The 20977-nt window shown below is 37.4% G+C and overlaps 1 protein-coding gene across 3 annotated transcripts in view; it reads left to right on the top strand.

Moving 5' to 3' along the window:
* NEDD1 (neural precursor cell expressed, developmentally down-regulated 1) overlaps positions 1-19669 on the top strand; it is a 43458-nt gene extending 23789 nt beyond the window's left edge. For all 3 annotated transcript variants that reach the window (XM_021092727.1, XM_021092729.1, XM_021092728.1), the window contains 9 exons: positions 706-907; positions 1288-1483; positions 6631-6759; positions 9736-9777; positions 10818-11020; positions 12419-12563; positions 13459-13615; positions 17188-17254; positions 17703-19669. In XM_021092727.1, coding sequence (XP_020948386.1) covers positions 706-907; positions 1288-1483; positions 6631-6759; positions 9736-9777; positions 10818-11020; positions 12419-12563; positions 13459-13615; positions 17188-17254; positions 17703-17807 — 1246 coding nt within the window. In that variant the 3' untranslated portion in view covers positions 17808-19669. The remainder of the gene's footprint in view (positions 1-705; positions 908-1287; positions 1484-6630; positions 6760-9735; positions 9778-10817; positions 11021-12418; positions 12564-13458; positions 13616-17187; positions 17255-17702) is intronic.

The raw sequence follows: 20977 nt of genomic DNA, 5'->3' as shown, positions 1-20977 counted from the left end.
CATGTAAAAGAAAATGGTAGTAAGATTACTGCTAGGGAAGGACCTACTGTGAGCCCTTCTTACAGTTTACTGTTACTTATTTCATTCTCCTTATTATTTTTTTCTTTTTTATTCTTTTCTTTTCTAACGAATTTACTGAGAGCCCTCTCTTACCAGACACTCTAGCAAGGAGCTTAACTTCAGCAGATCAGTATCCATATTTCTGTATTACTTCCGGAAGGATTAAGCCCATGAATTCTGTTAGCTTTTTGGTCCAGAGATGCATAACTAAGAGAAAGTAGCAGCTGCTTCCCTGTCAGCGGTCAAAGACCTCTTGAGGCCTAAGCCGTCACTAAATGGCAAAGGGGTACTTAGAGACTCCTTAACCCTGAGGCTAGAGCCTTTGTTTGTGGAGGGACGTGCAGGAGTTCTGTAACATTCACGGCCAAAGTGATGATTACTCAAAGAAATAGGTCCTATATCTAGAAGATGTAGAATGTATCTATTGGACATGAATAGAAAAATAGGATGGAGTGTTTAGCAGTTCCTTTATGTGCCATTGTGTTAAAAATGCCTCTAGATCTAATTCTAAATTTCTGCTCGAAACAAATATTTGAGATGGATATTCTAAGTAACTTTGGTTTTGGTTGATAGTTATTTGTATGTCATATAAGCGTATGTGTATATATTCACATGTCTCCATATACTTTGTTCTTCTTTCCAAAGGATAGTGAAAACGTTAGTAGCTGATGCTCCTCTAACGGCAGTAGATTTCATGCCTGATGGAGCCACTTTGGCTATTGGATCTTCCCGTGGGAAAATATATCAGTATGATTTAAGGATGTTGAAATCACCAGTTAAAACCATCAGTGCACATAAGACATCTGTGCAGTGTATAGCATTTCAGTACTCCACTGTTTTTTCTAAGGTAAGATATTTTCTTTCCTTATTTTTTATTTTACTAAATAAATCTAAATCGGAATATAGAAATCTTATGTTGTCACTTAAACGCATCGTAGTTTTGCTTCATAACTGTCTTTGTCTGAAAGCATTTTAAATAATAAAATCCATTTGATACTTAGTTTGAAACATTTTTTTTTGCACTTAATTCCCACATTCCTTTCTCTTCAAAAATATTGAAAGGCTTTTATGTTTCAGAGGGAAGCTCTCATATCCTACCAGCAAGCTTAAGATTTCTAAGGGCAAAAAATAAATATATTTTTTTAACTAATAGGGAATTTATAAAATATTAATGTATACTATGGAACATTAGAAACATGATCTTTTAAATATTCCATTACATTTCAGTCAGGTTTAAATAAAGGCAGTTCAAATAAGCCCACAGCCGTGAACAAACGTGCTGTTAATGCGAGTGCTGCTAGTGGAGGAGGCCAGAATTCTGGAACTGTCAGAGAAGCAGCCACCGCCTCTGCTGCCACAGTTCTGCCACAGCCCACGACCGCCCCTGTGGGGAAAGGAAAGGTTGCTGTTCAAGACAAAGCAGGTAAGTGTTGCTTATATTTAATATTTGGATTTGCCACCCTGTGTCCCTCCTCAAATGACTGTCATTATCACTTTCCTCAAGAACCTAAAACTCAAAGTTGCTTGAGTATTTGGGTAGATTATTGGTAGATTAATAATTAAAATTATTAGTAAATAGTAAAAAATTGAAACAATTAACTTTAGCTCTAAATTTCAAAAAAATTAATGAAAGGTACTTCTCTTATTCTGTTTCGCTGCACTTCTGTTGTAAGAAATATTGATTATCTTAAAAACAGAATAATGCCACCAATTCAGAAGTACCAGCACAGACCAGCTGACTTTTCATTGTATCTTCAGATTAATCAATAGAAAGTATGAAACTTGGATGTTGTCATTATGATTTAATCTCTTAGTTTTGAAAAAACTTTTATTTCATATTTCAGCATAAAAAGTAAGTCAAGTGATGAAATGAATATATTTAAGTGCTGGATAGTTCCTGGCACATATTAAGCAGTAAATCAGTCATTTGTTAAATAAAAATAAATGAAAGTGTTGCAATTTTAAAATAATTTCTTCTATTCTGATAATCATGTCGATGAAACGGTTCTTTTTTTTTTTTTTTTTTTTTTGCTATTTCTTTGGGCCGCTCCGCGGCATATGGAGGTTCCCAGGCTAGCGGTCAAATCGGAGCTGTAGCCACTGGCCTACGCCACAGCCACAGCAACGTGGGATCCGAGCCGCGTCTGCAACCTACACCACAGCTCACGGCAACGCCGGATCATTAACCCACTGAGCAAGGGCAGGGACCGAACCCGCAACCTCATGGTTCCTAGTCAGATTCGTTAACCACTGCGCCAGGACGGGAACTCCTGAAACGGTTCTTAAAAAGAATTCATTTACGGAGTTCCCGTCGTGGCGCAGTGGTTAACGAATCCGACTAGGAACCATGAGGTTGCGGGTTCCATCTCTGGCCTTGCTCAGTGGGTTAAGGATCTGGCATTGCCTTGAGCTGTGGTGTAGGTTGCAGACGTGGCTTGGAGCCTGCGTTGCTGTGACTCTGGCATAGGCTGGTGGCTACAGCTCCGATTTGACCCCTAGCCTGGGAACCTCCATATGCCGCAGGAGCGGCCCTAGAAATGACAAAAAGAACCAAAAAAAAAAAAAAATTCATTTATAGGTTCCTATTGTGGCACAGCAGAAATGAATCTGACTAGTATCCATGAGGATGCGGATTCAATCCGTGGCTTCGCTCAGTGGGTCAGGGATCTGGTGTTGCCATGAACTGCGTTGTAGGTCACAGATGCGGCTCGGATCCCGAGTTGCTGTGGCTGTGGCTGGCGGCTACAGGTCCGATTGAACCCCTAGCCTGGGAACCTCCATATGCCACAAGTGTGGCCCTAGAAAGCAAAAACAAAAAACCCAAAACCCAAAGAATTCATTTAAGAGTTCCTGCCATGGCACAGTGGGTTAAGAATCCTGCTGCAGTGGCTCAGGTCACTGTAGAGGTGCAGGTTCAGTCCCCTGCTCAGCACAGTGGGTTGAAGGATCTGATGTTGCCTCAGTTGAGGCTCGGATTCAGTCCCTGGCCTGGGAACTTCCATATGCTGCAGATGCGGCCATGAAATTAAAAAAAAAAAAAGAAGAAGAAGAAGAAGAAGAATTCATTTAGGCATTATAAAGGTGTAACATGGTAAGCTTCTCCACACTTCCTGTATTACCCACAATAAAGATCTTATTCCCTAAATTCCCGAAAGCCTTTTTGTTTTTATTTTAAGAAGCTATGCTATAGTGTTAACTCAGACATATTTTAAAAAGTCTGCATGATATATCAGTTTGTCTCCAAAATATTCTTAGTAGAAATGGATCTACTCATGTCTCTTTAATTTTTGAGACAAATGCTAACTTGAGCATAAATATTTGTTGGTGCGTTCTCAGTATGAATTTACTGTTTCCAAATGGAGACAGAACTTTGTTAGTCTTGATAGTGTAGAATAGTTTTTTAAAATAGTAAGTATATTTGTTTAAATTATCTGTGAATATCTGTATCATCCTTACGTAAAAATCATTATATGTTACATAGAAAAATAATAAGGTCCTTATTTAAGAACTCCTAGAAACACTGTTGCTGTCTATTTAAAAGAAGTTGGTCTTTTTGAAATAGAAGATGTTTGCCAGGATGCTGAATTAACTATATTATAAAAATTGGCATTATTTTAAAAATTATGAATTGTATTCATAATTTTTACAAATGAAACAAAATAAAGATTCTTCCGTGTACTCTAAACTTTGTGAAGTCTCAATGTTTTTCACTTAGTTTTTAGTAAGGAAGCTCCTGTGTAACAGTGGCAGCATTAATTAGCTATGGAAGACTTGGGTCTGCACGGCCACCAATTAATGATCATTCTTGGCTGATTAGCAAAATGTCTGGCAAAATGTATGTTTACTATGCACTCATAAAGAATTAAAAATTTGTGTATGTTTTTATTTTGAAATAATTACAGACTTAAAGTTTCCATAATAGTCCAAAGAAGTCCTGAGTTCTAGTTTATCCTTTAGCAGATTCACCGTTTTATAAATTTTGCCACATTTGCTTCATCATTTTCTCTCCCATCCACATACTAATCAGGCCCATCCCTGCTTAGCTTCCAAGATCAGGCGAGATTGGGCATATTCAGATTGGTATGGCTGTAGATCACTTTTTTTTTAGCTCAAACGCACACACGGATATATATGTTAAGGCTTAAGTTTCAGGTCTATTACCTTCCTACCTGGACGACTTTAGGGCCAAACCTGTGTCATATGGAGTTTCCTAGACTAGGGGTCGAATCAGAGTTGTAGCTGCTGGCCTGCGCCACAGCCACAGCAACGCCAGATCTGAGCCGTGTCTGTGACCTACACCACAGCTCACAGCAAGGGGCAACTCTGGATCCTTAACCCACTGAATGAGGCCAGGGTTGAACCTGTGTCCTCATGGATGCTAGTCAGATTTGTTTCCACTGAGCCAGGACGGGAACTCAGCAGGCAATTTTCTTTTTTCTTTTTTTTTTCTTTTTTCTTTTTTTTTTTTTTTGGTCTCTTTTGTCCTTTTAGGGCCGCACCCACAGCATATGGAGGTTCCCAGGCTAGGGGTCTAATCGGAGCTACAGTTGCTGGCCTATGTCAGAGCCACAGCAACGGCAGATCCCAGCTTCGTCTGTGACCTACACCACAGCTCAGGGCAATGCCGGATCCTTAACCCACTGAATGAGGCCAGGGATGGAACCTGCAACCTCATGGTTCCTGGTTGGATTTGTTTTCACTGGGCCACGACGGGAACACCCTAGGCAATTTTCTTAACCACTCTTTAAAGTCTCATTTTTCTCTTCCATAGATAATGTTTAACATTTGGGGTTATTGTAAAAATCAGAGAGAAAGTGCCTGGCACACGTAGGCCCTCAGTAAATTATACTGTTAATGTTGCTGTACAGTCATTATTATTGCTATTAGAAGTGTTTTGTAAAATAAATCTAAAGCTTGAAAAAAGTTTGTATTGATCCTACTAAAGGTATCCTATTATTATTATTATTAGTTTTTTTTTTTTTTTTAGGGCCACACCCGCGGCACATGGAGGTTCCCAGGCTAGGGGTCCAATCGGACCTGTAGCCACTGGCCTACACCACAGCCACAGTAATGCTAGATCCGAGCCACATCTGCGACTTACACCACAGCTCATGGCAATGCTGGATCCTTAACCCAGTGAGCAAGGCCAGGGATCGAACCTGCGTTCTCATGGATTTCCACTGAGCCACGAAGGGAACTCCCCTAATTTAATTATTGAAAAGACCCTCTGCAGACTTGTTGGTAGTGCTTATTTTAAGTAGGAGATAGCCATTTAAGAAGTGAAAAATAAGGCTTTAGGAGTACCTGTTGTGGCTCAGTGGTAACAAACTTGACTAGTATCCATGAGGATGCAGGTTTGATCCCTGGCCTTGCTCATTGGGTTAAGGATCCGGCATTGTGGGCCAGCAACTGCAGCTCTAATTTGAGCCCTATCCTGGGAACTTCTATATGCTGCAGGTGTGGTCTTAAAAAAAAAAAAATCAGGCTTTAGCACTATTTTCAAATGATACCACGCTTCTATTTCATAAAGTAACAAAGGCTAGAGTTATGCATTCAAACATCTTAAGAATCTAAAAAAAAGGAAACATCTTCTTTATGTCAGTTTATACTCTTGGTATGAACACCCTTCAGTGATGGTGATGTACATTGTTTGGTCATATTTGAACTTTCTTTCGGAAAGGTTTATTTTATGCGCCAGGCTTGAACATTTTTGAATGTTTTGAGCAAAGCGGATCTTTGTTTTTATCCCAGGCTCTTCAGTTTTCATTTGGGACCAAGATGGCGTAAAATACTCTTTAAAATATACTGCAGTAACACGCTACCGATTCAAATGCCAGGCTTTCATCAAAGTTCTTCAGTTTCTAGAACTCATCCCTTGACCCCAGAATGAGCAAGAAGCAGTAGCGTGCAGAATTCCTCTTAGAGTGTCCTTGCCCTTAAGTCATATAATTATATACTGAGAGGGAAGGTCACCTGCTCCCTGCCTCTTCATTGTTGTCTACTGTACCATTCCTTATGAGTCTGGTATTCTGGTTCCTTCCTCTCAGTGAACTATCCTGAGGTTAGTGAAGTCATTCGAGGTCAAGAATGCAGAGAGCAGTGTTACGTCCCCACTGTTCGCGAAGGACAAGATCAAAGAAGGGAAAAAAGAAATCCACTCGCTCCAAGTTGGGGAAAGGAACTAACATTACTTGACTACTGCTCTTTGTTAGGCATTGTGCTATATCTTACAGACTTAAAACAATCATTTGTAAATGATCCTAATAGTCGGTCACAAACAAAGGTAAGCTGTGTTCAGTATACTTTGTTTAAGAGGGAAGCCTTGGAAAAGTGCTTTCCAAATAGATTTTAAAAATGGCGCTATAGGAATAAGTTACTTGCTTTTGAGGAGCCCTTCGTTCCAAGAAATGATGGTTAACTGAGCTCCTGTTATATTCTTTCTTTTCCTGATGCTTAGCTGTTGTCATATTACCAGTGATATAGGTAGTACTTTAATTTTTAGGGTGTAGCTTCTCATGGTAAACGTATTTGGATGTAATAAAACTTATTTTTATATTCATTTTCTCCAAGGTCTTCCTCGAAGCGTAAACACAGATATTTTGTCTAAGGAAACAGACAGTGGGAAATCTCAGGATTTCTCCAGCTTTGATGATACTGGGGAAGGTAGTTTAGGTGACATGTTCTCACCTCTCAGAGATGGTAAGTCTTCAAAGCAAGGGTGCTGTTCTCTTGCTCTGGTAATCACTATGTTTTTATTCTGGCTCCAAGATGTGGATAATACCTTAATCTCACTCTGTTGAAGACACTTGCTAGTTTTCTCAATCCCTGGGGTGGTATCTTTTCCTTTGCCCTGATATTTCAAATGTTATCATTCCAAAATATATGCTAGTAATTTTCACTTGGGAACCAGGCAAATAGCTCTCAAATTAGCATTTTTATTTCCACAGAAGTTTCTTAGAGGAAGTTTTGCCTCTGTAGGCAATCTTTTGCTTATATCTACTGCTAAATAAATTTCCCCTAAATCTTGGATATTTTAGAGGCCAAAAATATCTTCCTAAGATTAAAAAAAATTGTTTCTTTGATTATTAGTATTTAATTGGTATTTAACGTTTTCATGGGGAAATATGGCTGGGGGGTAGTTGCCTCATCTTTTATATTATGTATGAAAGTGCACCCCCATTCTCCCATTGCTAGTAGATGTTACCATGAAAAAGAAGAAAGCCAAAGAAACAAAAAAACCCACAAATCATTGTTTACTCTGTATGAACTCGGCACATTGTTTGGCTGTTTTTTTTTTGGTACTAATGTTCATACTAATTTCTTTAATGGGACAGTCTCACTGCTAGTAGCAGTGTTATCAACAATAGCGGGAAAATTTCTAGAGGGTAATTTGGCAGACCTAAGTATTCATACTTTTTGGCCTGTTAATTCCATATCTATAAATTTACCTAAGAAGATATTCAGAAAAGCCCACAAAGATTTGTGTTTACTGTTACTTATAAGAGTGAAAGCTGGAGGGAATCTTAATGTCAACAGTAGCAGAATATTTAAGTTATTACATCCGGTCTTGATTTTGTACAGCTTAATTTTTTACTTTAAAATTATCTCATTTCAAAATTTTCTACAACTAATTTCGTAGTCAGAAGGACCAAATACATGAGTAATGGTGCAGAGTTATTGAGGGTCTTCTGCCCTGCCCCAGCTTGAAAACGACTCCTTAAGTTTCCATGTCAAAGTCCTGTCTTCCATCTTTCAGGATGAAGAGTGGTCATACTGTGTAGTTCAGGGTAAAGAGAGAGAGATGTGGGCAAAGGAGGGAAAAGTGGCTTGGGCCGGAGTTAAGAAAGGTTTTAGACATGAGTACCCGGTTGGGGGACTTTGTTTATGAGAACTGCTGGAGTAATTTTTGAATTGAAGGGGCTCTTTGGAAGTGTTTGAGTTATAAATGAGTTATAAATGAAACTCTTTAATGGTTTTTGAAAGTAATAAATAAGGGTAGAAATTCCTCTTTAATTTCTATCTGGGAGTTCCGGTTGTGGTGCAGTGGAAACAAATCCGACTAGTGTCCATGAGGATTCCGGTTTGATCCCTGGCCTTGCTTTGCGGGTCGGAGATCCGGCATTGCCGTGAGCTGTGGTGTAGGTCGCAGACGCGGCTCAGATCTGGCGTTGCTGTGGCTCTGGTGTAGGCCGGCAGCTGTAGCTCTGATTTGACCCCTAGCCTGGGAACCTCCATGTGCCAGGGGTGCAGCCCTAAAAAGACAAAAGACCAAAAAAAAAAAAAAAGCAGAGCTGGAGGATAGGATAGCCTTTCCCAGAGTTCTCATCGTGGTTTATTAGGTTAAGAACTGGACGAGTGTCCACAGGATGCAAGTTCAATCCCTGGCCTTGCTCAGTGGGTTAAGGATCCAGCATTCCCATGAGCTGTGGTGTAGGTCACAGATGTGACTCGGATCTGGTGTTGCTGTGGCTGTGTTGTCGGCTGGCAGCTGTAGCTCCGATTCACCCGCTAGTCTGGGAACTTCCATATGCTGCGGGTGCAGGCCTAAAAAGCAAAAAACAAAAATGAAACAAAACAAAAGAAAACATATGATTAGAATTTGAGCCATATGCCCTTCATTTATTAGAGTTTGATGTTATTAATAAGAAAAAACATGGATACTAAATATAGTACAGGTTTTCATTGTCAAAGATTTGTGTTTTAATCTCAAAGATTCAACACTTCCTAGACAAAAGGCTTAACTTGTTTGTGCCTCAATTTCTTGATTTCTAAAGTAAGAATACTTCTGGCTTTGTTAGGAAAAAAACGAGTAGTCTCTAAAGGTGTATGTGTGTTGTGCAGTGACTAGGTATGATTGTGTAGATAGACAGATGACTGGATGGAGAGAGGGATGATAGTCCGCTAATATGGTTACCATGCAGGATAATCAGTTTATTGGTCATCTGAATTCCTGGTGAATTTTTTAAATAACCTTTTCCCATTTTCTATTAACCTGTTAAAATGGAGTTAAACAGTTTTTAGTTGTTATTTGGTAAATGAATAATATCACCTTATTGAGATATTTTGGCCACACCCATGTGGAAGTTCCTGGGCCAGGGATCGAACCTGAGCTGCACTTGTGGCCTGTGCCACAGCTGCAGCAATGCCAGATCCTTAACCCACTGTGCCACACGGGAACTTTTGTATTGAAATATTCTTAAACGTATTCTACCACTGAAATATTAATAAAAATTTATATTTTTAATAACATTGTATTGCTTGCAAAATTTTTTACACTATTTCAATTGATTGTCCAAACAGTCTTGTAAGATGGTCAAGGCACTGTCCCCATTGTATCGTGCAAAAACTGAAGCTTAATTGTATAAACGTCTTGTCCAAGGTCACAGCGCTATTAAGTGGTCTAGGCGGACCTGGATTACAGATCTCCAGAGCCTACTCCATTGCTTTTTGTAATACACCTTCCTGCCATAGAATGATTGTTTCATATTTGCTGCTATGCCTGAAGCTAAAAGAATGAAAAGGGAAGATTATATTTGTACTAGCTTTATCTTCACTCAGATTTTCCTTCTTAAGGATGGAAAGTCTCTGAACTCTTTGGGGAATGAATAGGAAGCATAAGTTGCTATGGCTTCTTTTTCTCTAGTTTTTAAATTTGATTTTCTAATTTTATTATAGATGCTAACAAAGGAGGTGATGAGTCCATAGGCAAAGGAGATGGTAAGAATTATTGAAAAGTACTTTTATGAAAATTAAAAGTGATACCGTATATTATCTATTGCTGTATAACAAACAAATGACTCCAACAATTTGAGGTTAAAAGAACATTTATCATTTCATAATTACGGGTTAAGAATCCAAGTATGGCTTAGCTGGGTGCCTTTGGCTTCAGGTCTCTCTAGATGCTTTAGGGGTGTTAGCAGTCATCTCAGGGCTTGACTGGGCAAGGATCTTCCACACTCGTCCATGTAGCTATTGGCCAAAGATAGCACTTCCTTCCATGTGGGCCTCTCCACAGGGCAGCCGACAACACAGCAGCTGGCTTCCCTCAGAGCTGGTGCAAGAGAGTGAGAGAGGGCATTCCAGATGGGAGCCACAGGGAGTTCCCTGGTGGCCCAGTGGTTAGGGCTCAGTGCTTTCACTACTGTAGTCCAAGTTCAGTCCCTGATCTGCGAACTAAGATTCTACATGCTGCTGCACACTGTGGCCAAAAAAAAAAAAAGAAGCCACAGTGTGTTTGTAACTTAACCTTGGAAGTGAGATCCTACACTTTTGCTATATATTCTTTATTAGAAGCAAGTTTCTAAGTCCAACTCACATTCCAAGGGAGGGGATTACCTGAGAGCATATGGATCTGTGGCAGGAGGCGCCTCCTCAAGGCTACCTACCAGAATATAGCACAGATATATACCAAAGTAATAATTTTATTAAAAAACTTATGTTGACTAAAACATTCATTATATTTTGCAGTTTTCGCTGTATTTTTACATACAATATCCCTTTAAACCTCACCACTCAGAGAGATGGCTATCATTATTCACGTTTGTAGCTTATGCAACAGTCACAGGGAGTTTTAGGATTTTTTACCCCAGAATTCACATGAAGTAAGGGGTAGAGCTGACGGGTGCACCTGTCTTCTGGATCCAAATTCCTTGTCTCTGTACTGTATTAACACGTCTATTGCATTAAGTGCTTTTCTTGAATATCCAAGATTGGGGAACATTCTATGTAAGTGCTGGTTTTTGCCTTTTCTTTTTCAGGCCTAGACTTTCTATCACAGTTGAACTCAGTGTTTCCTCTAAGAAAAAACCCAGCAGCTTCAAGCACCTCAGTATTGCATTCTAGTCCTCTTAATGTCTTTATGGAGTCTCCAGGGAAAGAAGAAAATGAAAATCATGATCTGACAGCTGAGTCTAAGAAAATGCATCTTGGAAAACAGGAACCTAAAGATTCCTTCAAACAGGTATCCGCCTATAAATGAGATTGAACTCACTGTGTGTGTTTATCACCAGCAAGTATAATGAAGGCAGCTGCCCTGAATATGTTGTCATTATTGACAGTGCTGTGTGCTCACTAGATAGAAAATATTCTTTTCTTTTCTCTCTCTCTCTCTCTTTTTTTTCTTTTTTTTTTTTTTTGTCTTTCTTGGCCTACACCCACAGCATATGGAGGTTCCCAGGCTAGGGGTCTAATCGGGGCCTACGCCACAGCCACAGCAACGTCAGATTCGAGGCACGACTACGACCTATACCACAGCTCACGGCAATGCCAGATCCTTAACCCACTGAGCAAGGCCATGGATCAAACCCGCATCCTCATGGATGCTAGTCACGTTCGTTAACCACTGAGCCATGATGGGAACTCCAGGTAGAAAATATTCTTAAATCTTGATGTCACCTGTGAAAAGCTCAAGAAAACTTTTGAAATCTGTCTTTGGATATGTTGGAGGTAACAGCAGGTGTAATCATAAGCTGTTTTTTTTTCCTGAGACAAGATACTTGCTTAAACTGTCTGTGTAAGAATATTTTATACCTGAATTCTTCTTCTTCTTCTTCTTTTTTTTTTAATCTTTTTAGTGCCACAACTGCGGCATATGGAAATTCCCAGGCTAGGGGTCAAATCTGAGCTGCAGCTGCTGGCCTATGCCACAGCCACAGCAGTGTGAGATCCGAGCTGCATCTGTCACCTACACCACAGTGCACGGCAGTGCCAGATCCTTAACCCACTGAGCGAGGCCAGGAATCAATCCCACATCCTCATGAATGCTAGTTGGGTTCATCTACGTGGAGGCACAGTGGGAACTCCCCATACCTGAATTCTTTTAGAATGCATTTCCATGCAACACACAGCATCAAGTTGGTGGTCAAGTCATTTACCTTAAGTCTTAGAGCAAATTTGTGGTGCTGAGAATGTAATTCCTCATCGTTGTAATCTTTTGTGCAGTATGTCTGCTTGTTGATGTATATATTTTTTAGAATGATATTGAAAAGATATCATTTAAGAAATAGAAAAATGTTTTTTGACCTGTTTTTCAAATATTTCTGACTAGTTATCACATAAGAGTTTGGGGATTTATTTTTCTTTTTTGGCCTATGATTACAATTTTGAATGATATTCAATAGCAGATTCTTAGTAAATGAGCTTTTCCTCATCATGTTATCATTGCAACTGTTTTTCAGTAGTGAACTTGGTCTATTTTGCTACTGGCCTTAGTAACACTTTTTTCTCCTTCAAGAAAGACTCCCTAGTCTTCCTTTTTCTGACCCCACTTACTGGGAAAAAAAAGAGAAAAGTAGATATAAGTTATATGGGTAATATGAATAAAACCAGAATTTATATATTGTTTATTTAAAATATGAAGTTTGCAAAGTTGATCCCCAGTGCTGAAATTGGACGTCTAAATACCTCTTCATCATCTAACCAAACAAGAAGTCCTGAGAAATTTGAAAAGCCAGAGAAAGAAATTGAAGCCCATGAACCTCCAGTCAATGGATCCTCAACTCCAAGTAAGCACATAGAACTTCTGGTGTTTGAGTGTTAAGTTGAAAATTCCCAGTATTTAACTTGAAAAGGATAAATTTAGCCATGATTATAGGGGGAAAAGTTGAAGGTATTTAAAATTTTTGACATTTCTCTAGTGTGTGACTCTTACACCAGATGATGTACATGAAAGGCTAAATTCAATCACATTGATCTGATTCTCTTTGGCTGTGCATTTCATTTTCCATCTAATACGTAAGGGTCTTGCTCTACTGTGGTGCAGGTAGGACTGTAATGGAGGACTCTTTGAAAGTGGGTCATTACCTAGCTCAGACTGTCTTTTTTCTTCCCCATATTAAAGTTCTGTGTATAGAGTTCATGGCACAGACCCTAAAGAGGTGATCACATTTAAAACGGTATTAGGTTCAGTGCTAAGTTGTCTGTACAAAACACCTCTTTGTATAAAAGTAGCTCTTTTGTATAGATATCTGTATTTTAAGGTTTCTGTGGATATATTGCATTAGCTTAAACTCTAGGGCTTTGCCTGGAGCACTACTTTACTTCTCTGTTCCTTCTCTTTGTTTTTAATGGTCTTGGTTTATCTAGTTTGTGTGCAGCTTGTCACATGCATCCTTTATAAGAGAAGGTGGTTCAGAGATTCTTCAGGATTAATTCCTCTGCCATATGTTATTACATTAGACAGTTGGCGGTTTATATATAGAGATAAATGACTATTAGAAATAATGTCATAGAAAGTTTCTAAGATATGGTATTCCAGACAGAGAATTTTTCTAAATGTTTCAGGAACACTATTCTTCACCAGTGTTTCAAGTTTTCTCATGCCAAATCATATTTAGAAATGTTTGCTGTCTCTTAGCCCAAGTTGACTATTAATATTTTCTCCATTTTTTTTTATGTTAGATCCAAAGATAGCATCCTCTGTCACTGCTGGAGTGGCCAGTTCACTATCAGAAAAAATAGCTGATACCATTGGAAATAATCGGCCAAATGCACCGTTGACATCTGTTCAAATCCATTTTATTCAGAACATGATACAAGAAACATTGGATGACTTTAGGTAATTGGGAAATTCCTCTTTCTATCTGGGACCTCAACTGGCTTTTTTAATTGGATATAAAACTGTGACTGTAAGTAATGGTGGTGGTTACTACATTTGCCTAGGGTCTGGGGTCCATAACATCGTAGAAAACATGATGAGTTTGTTGAAGCGCTAGGTTTGTTTTATATCATCTAGGAAAAGGTACATATCTCTAGGGTGATTATTGGATAATTTGGCAGGACAGTGTAGTGGGCAGGCTGCCATCATGGATTTTTTTTAATAATCACTGTGTGAACAGATTCTGGTAAATTCAAATGGGATTGTTACAATATTGATAGATCACCTTTTAAATATGCTATGTGTAATAATGTAGCAGAGAAAGATATTTTTTAAAGGAATTCTGAATATTTTCAAATAGAATGCATCAGAATATAATACTCAATTTTAAAAATTCTTGCCTGCATCTATCTTTGTCTTCTCATTCTTTGAATTTTGAACATTGTAAAAAAGTTCTACAGTGCGGCTTCCTTTTAGCTATCATCTCAATATATTTTGAAAGCTGTTTTCCATTATTAGAATCTTTTATTTTTTTCCCCCTTCTACCTTGAGTTACTTAGTACTCAGATTTGGAATAGCATGAGCAAGAATGTTGGAGAAGACGTCTGGTTTTCGTTGGTGTATGTTTCTTTTTAATGTTAAAAATATTTTGAAAAAAAGTTTAATGCTAACAATTTTTTAAAGAAAAATAATCATTTTGGCATGTGTAGTGTGCCTAGTATGTACTGATACTAAGGATACAAAAATGAATGATCTGCCTACATAAAGTTCTTATAGTTTAATTAAGGTAGGTATAGTGTGTCCTCCTATGATGTGTGTTTCTTTAATGTGAATTAATTCAGTTGTAAGTAGGGCAGTGATGACACTGTGATGAGGAAATCTTGTTGGTTCATGTAACAGCCTCTAAAACAAAGTCCATGAAGACAGGTGAAAGCAGCGAAGCCCCTGTCAGTGTCCATCTCTTCCTTTCCCTTCCTCTGAACTTGGTTTGGCCATGTGCTCTGTGTTAGGAAGTGCTTGTTTTTATTATTCCCCATCTTTGGGCATTTTCTCCTTGCCTTCATGCTTGACTGCCCCAATCCTTTCTTCTACTTCCTTTCCCCTTTCACTAAGTGACCCTCACTTTTTTTAAGGCAAAATCTTTGATTATTCAATATTTTTACTAGGATTTACTTGTTTTTGTTAGTGCTCTGTTTCCAAAGTTGACGTAGGTTCCAAATCGTCTGCCCCAGTCCTTTCTCTTTGTCTTTTTATTTTCTCTTTCCTTCCTTCCTTCCTTCCTTCCTTCTCTTTCTTCCTTCTTCCTTCCTTCTCTTTCTTTCTTTCTTTCTTTTCTTGTTTTCTTGTGTTAAGAATACTTACCTGAGACCCTCCCTCTTAATAGATTTTAAGTGTACAGTATTAGTAACCCTGGGCTCAGTGTTGTACAGCAGGCCTCTTTTGTTTGCTCATTTTGTGCAACTCAAAGTTTATACTCATTGATTGGTAACTCCCTGTTTTCCGTTCTCCCCAGCCTCTGACACCCACAATGCCATTCTTTGTTTCCGTGAGTTTAACTGTGTTAGATATTTCTTATAAACAGAATCTACAGTATTTACTTCTATATCTGGTTTATTTCACTTAGCGTTATGCTTTTCGGGTTCATCCATGTTGTCACATGTCAATATTTCTTTATTTTTAAGGCTGAATTATATTCCATTATATGTACATAGCACATTTTTAAAAAATCTGGCCCTGTTATTTTCAATGTATAGTCCTAAAAATATGAGATATTTCAGGAAAGCATAAATAGGGCAAAATAGCAGAATTGTCTGGATACAGTGGACTAGAATATAATGTGAATAAAGCAATGTTGGAAACACAGAAAGGGAGCAGTTCTGTAGATTCAGAAAGAAATTACTGCCCTACCTTGGGCTTTCAGCATGCCTTGCATACCTGCACATGGGGACTGGGGCTTAGATTTCTGGCCAAAACTTCTGCATGCTGTGGGCATAACCAAAAGAAAAAACCCCTACAAACACACAACAAAAAGTGAAGGCACCACCAAACCACTGCTGTAGACAAGACCGAAGTGGCCACAGTCTTGCAAAGAAGGGGTGTCTACTTGGTAAGCTCCACATTTACCTCTGCTTTTTCCCCTGAGGGATGTGCAGATTTCACAGTGTGGGGAAAAGAGGCTGAGCTGAAAACAATGGCCTGGAGTTTGGGACTGTCTTCCTGGGTTGGAGAGTACCGGAATTTGGAACTGCCAAGGCAGCCAAGACTGCAAGGCCAAGTTTCTGGAAAGGGGGCACCTGCAGGAAGCAAGCCTAAAACTGTATAATTTCCCCTGTAGACATCTTTAACTCCTAAGCAATGCCTGTACTGAGTTAGAGGGCAGGAAATTAAACATAAAGTGGCAGATAAAGAGGAGAAAAAGATTTTGGCAGCCTTGTGATATTGGAGAATTGAAGGTTAACGTTCAGGACCCACTAAGATAAAGCCTGGTGAATACTCTAGACATTCAGTTGACCTCCTAAAGGAGCACAGACTAAACCCTAGGAATAAAAGCAAACCAGAAATAAACTAACCCTAAGAAAACGTAAAACCCAGCAAGTACAGGATCAAAGGGATCTGCTTGCTAGAAGAAACTTCAATCTTCTTGAAAGACAATAGAAATAAACCCGCAGACTTTCCGCTTAGGATATAATCTTTTCAACCCTAATAATGAGAAGAAGCCAGATAACCTATAAAATCATATTTTTAAAAATAAATTCAGCTTTGAGAGTGGCAAGAAACCTAAATGAACTAAAACCCAGAAAATGATGAGTCCCTCCAGAAGATGAGAGACCCACAGTTGTTTTCATCCTTGAGAGAGCAATGGAGAAAGCAATAGGGTAAGGAGAGCTAGGTAAAGTTTTTATAGATTTTTAAAGGCCAAGTGAAGACTGTCAAGACAGTTTAGGAATCCCAAGGAGTTCCAGCCAAAAAATAAGTCTCCCTCCATTTGCTCACAAAGTTTTTGCCACAGGCCTTCACTGGGTACTTCCATTAAAAGTTGGGGCAGAGCAGGAGCGCTGAGACAAAGCCTGGTGAAGACTTGGGGCAAGGGAGTGGGGGCAGTATAAGCTAGTGCCTTATCTGTATTTCATTGAAATGTAAACCTGTGTCTTTCCTTAGTTTCTATATTGAGGAATGTGGTGTAGTGAGAGTTCTGGGGGTAGAGAGCCTGGGTTATGTAGCCTAGCCCACCATTTACTAGTTGTGTGACTTAGGACAAGTTATAACTGCTCTGTGACTCTGGTACTTCACTGGTAAAATGGAAGTAATAATTTTACCTAGTTGTGAAAATTGAATGAGTTCTTATATTTAAAGTACAAGAAACAGTGACTAGCACATAGTAAATAAATACTAGCTGCATTGGCATTTTTGCTATTGTAATATTAATGATTAACATTCAGTAATTTGAAACTAAGAATTTAGCCAATTTCTTAAATGATCTAAAATTGGTAAAACTGTTTTAATTTTGATAAATATTTTACCTTCTATCCTAGAGAAGCATGCCATAGGGACATTGTGAATTTGCAAGTGGAGATGATTAAACAGTTTCATATGCAATTGGTATGTATGACATATTTTATTGTAAGTCAGTATATTTGTAGATCTAAAAAGTCCATTAGAGGGTGATGTATTTTTATCTGGTTGTATCTATTTACTAAGAAATAAACAAGGAGTTTTAGAAATTGAACAAGGAAAATAGATTTTAACTAGTCACCCTTCTTTGTAACTTATGATAGTTAAGGCTACTTTTTCCACAGCTTTTTTTTTTTTTCTTCCAATAAGTAAGCAGAAAGCTTCCAAGAGGTGCAAATATAAGCTTTCCAAATACATAAATTTCACCACTGATCTTTAATTTATATTAACAAAGTAGTAAGTGTGGTTCAGTACAAAAAATATTGTTCAGCTAGTTAATTGAACATGAGAGAAATGGTAGCTGAAAACATGTAAAACAGCTTTTCAAATAAATATGAAATACTATAATTTAAAAGGGATTTCCCCTCTTTTCTAGAATGAAATGCACTCTTTGTTGGAAAGATACTCAGTGAATGAAGGTTTAGTGGCGGAAATTGAAAGACTACGAGAAGAAAACAAAAGACTACGGGCACACTTTTGAAATTTCTGTGAATACTTTAATGTTTTGTAATTTAGGAAGCTTTTGGCAACACAGAACTACATGGCATCAGTATTGTTTTCATGGCCTCTGGGGAAGAATTTTTTTTCAAGTAAAAGGGTGATGGGATTTTATACCAACCACTATTTCACTTTTTCTGACTGTCAAAAATATTTATATTTTTATATTAAATAAACTACACAGTGTCATTTGCCTAAAAGGAAAGTCAACAGGATCTTTATTTTTGGAAAGCTTTATTTAGCTATACACTAAGTGTCCTTTCTCATAATAAAAGAAAATTGTGCAAAGAAAAAAAATACGTTATGTATGCTCTTAAATCATCTTTTTTAAGCAGATAATATTTTTGGTTGACAATTGCCTTCTAAATTTTTTTGGATGTTTGATTAAAGAGTTTGATATACCTTCTATTTTTATGGAGAAAGTAATTTTAATTGGTGTCTTGTGTTTCTAAGCATTTGAATAATAAAGCATAAGGTGGTTAGTAATTATTTTGTTAACTTGATGCAGTCAAGTATGACCATTATTTATTACTTGTACATTTGATTAGAAAATTTTTGGAATTTTGAATTGCACAGATTATGTAATATCTCTTGAATTTATGTTACTGTATTATACTTCTGACATATCTCTACTCCTGGTTGGTATTTTTTAGCTAACTTCACTTTACCTATGAAAACTTCTAAGACTCAACCAGAACCACATCTCTACTGATTAGCTCATGAATTAATAACATGCAAAATTATACTGTAAAATTTCAATCAATATGGTTCAACTTATAATCAGTGAAAATTTCATATTAGATAGTAAATATTACAGGATTAGTGCCATTTTTCTCCTCCCAAAAGAAGTTTATTTTGTTTTGTGGTTTATGTTATTAACCTACTCTAATTCTTTGTGTGCTGTGTGTAATATGTTTATATTATTGACCTTACTATAAAATAAATAAAATTTAAAAAAAAATAGGAAGATTGGGAGTTCCCTTTATGGCTTAGCAGATTATGAACCTGACTAGTGTCCATGAGGATGTGGGTTTGATCCCTGGCTTCGCGAGTGGGTTAAGGATCCAGCATCACTGTGAGCTGTGGTGTAGGCTGGCAACTATAGCTCCAATTGACCCTTAGCCTGGGAACTTCCATATGCTGCAGGTACAGCCCTAAAAAGCAAAAAAAAAAAAGATTAATCATCAAGAGAAGTTACACCTCTTTGACAATAGGTGCATGTGTGCATCCACCTGCTGTGATCTATGCTTTCCATGATATGAGATTAGGTGGGCTACTGACTTGTTTACCTTCTCGTCTCTTGTCCCAAAGATTTAAACTATGTACCTGGGCATAACACTCCTGCCCAATTTTTACTTCTGAGATGACAGTATTTACTAAAATAAAAAAGAAATCTAGTTAGCTTACTAACTTTTTTCCAAGTGATGAAAAGTTTTAAATAAATATTTAATAAGTGTAAACATACTAATAATTACTTCAAAAAATAAAATTACTTTTTCCTAGTGTGGCTCAGAGAATACATTTGTATTAAAGCTTCATTGAAGGGGTTCTGATATCTTCTTTTTTCCTGACAGGTTATGAAAGCATTATGACTTGTAACAGATTTTCATGTATATCATTGTCAAACAGGTTTAGAAGACAAACAAGTGTGTTTTGCTACATGCTGTATTTTAATCTGTTAATATTTTCCTATTGCTTTTTTCTATAAATGCACATAATGAGTATTAAAAGAGATTGGTAAATAAAACAATTTTAGTAACTTTATGCGTGTAGATGAAACATTTGTGTCATGGAAATTAAAAACTAAGTACAAAAAATAAAATTTTAAATGGTAAAAATGGAAAACCAGAAATTAAATTTTTGCCTCTGTATCAAAATAGAATACTAGAGATTGGATTTATGCATCTGAATTTCAAAAAGACCAAAATACGTGAATTATATTGAATTTTTGAAAATAAGTTCAGCTTAGAATTCTGTGTCTAGTAAAAATATCTTTCAAAAATGAAAATGAAATAAAACCTTTTTCATTCTTAGAAAGGCTGAGAGAATTTACCACAAGCTGACTTGTCCTACAGAGAATGTTAAAGGCACCAGATAGAAATCTGCTTCTATGCAAAGGAATGAAGAACAACAGAAATAGTAAATGTGTGAACAAATGTGACTTCTTTTTTTTTCTTATTTTAAATTATCTTTAAGGGATGATGGACCATTTAAAGCAAAAATAATAAGATATTGTGCGGTTAACATATATGTAAAATGAAATGTCTGACAGCAGTATCATCAGGATTGGGAGGAGGGAAATAAAAGTATACCACTGTAAGGGGTCTTTTTTTTTTTTTTTTTTTTTTGGGTCACCCCTGTGGCATGCAGAAGTTCACAGGCCAGGAGTGAACCAAGCCACAGCAGTGACAATGCCAAATCCTTACTGATAGGCTACCAGGGAACTCCTTTATGGGTCTTATACTAACTGTGAAGCAGTATAATACTACCTGAAGGTAGAATGTTATAAGCTAAGAATGTATACTGTAAACCCTAAAGCAACCACAAAAGAAAAGCAATTATAACTAGTAAACCAACAGATACTAAAATGTAGCCATAAAAAACAATGCAAAAGAAGGAAGGAAAAGAAGGGGAACAAAGAATAAATGGGACACAAAGAAAATGAACAGTAAAATGGTAGATTCAAACAGCAATATCAATAATTAAGTATAAATTGTCAGATAATCTTAATATCAGATTGAGTCTTTTTTAATCAAACTATATACTGAATCCATGAAATCTACTTTAAATATAAAGATATAAATAGTTTAAATATAAAAAGAAGAAATAAAACTTAGAAGGTATATTAAACTGAATGCAAATGAAAACAAATTATTCTGATTTATGAGAATCAGCTAAAGCAGTTCTTACAGGGAAATTTATATCATTAAATATCTGCATTAGAAAAGGAAAGGACTCAGCAGAAGGCATAACTCTCCCAGACTTAAGGCAATATTACAAAGCCACAGTCATCAAGACAATGTGGTACTGGTACCAAAACAGGCATACAGACCAATGTATCTTTGATAAAGGAGGCAAGAACATAAAATGGAAAAAAAGACAGTCTTTTCTGCAAGCATTGCTGGGAAACCTGGACAGCTGCATGTAAATCAA

Source organism: Sus scrofa, chromosome 5 (genome assembly GCF_000003025.6).
Source record: "Sus scrofa isolate TJ Tabasco breed Duroc chromosome 5, Sscrofa11.1, whole genome shotgun sequence".
Taxonomy (NCBI): Eukaryota; Metazoa; Chordata; class Mammalia; order Artiodactyla; family Suidae; genus Sus; species Sus scrofa.
The sequence above is the reverse complement of the archived record's forward strand: the minus strand, read 5'-3'. Positions and strand labels throughout refer to the sequence as shown.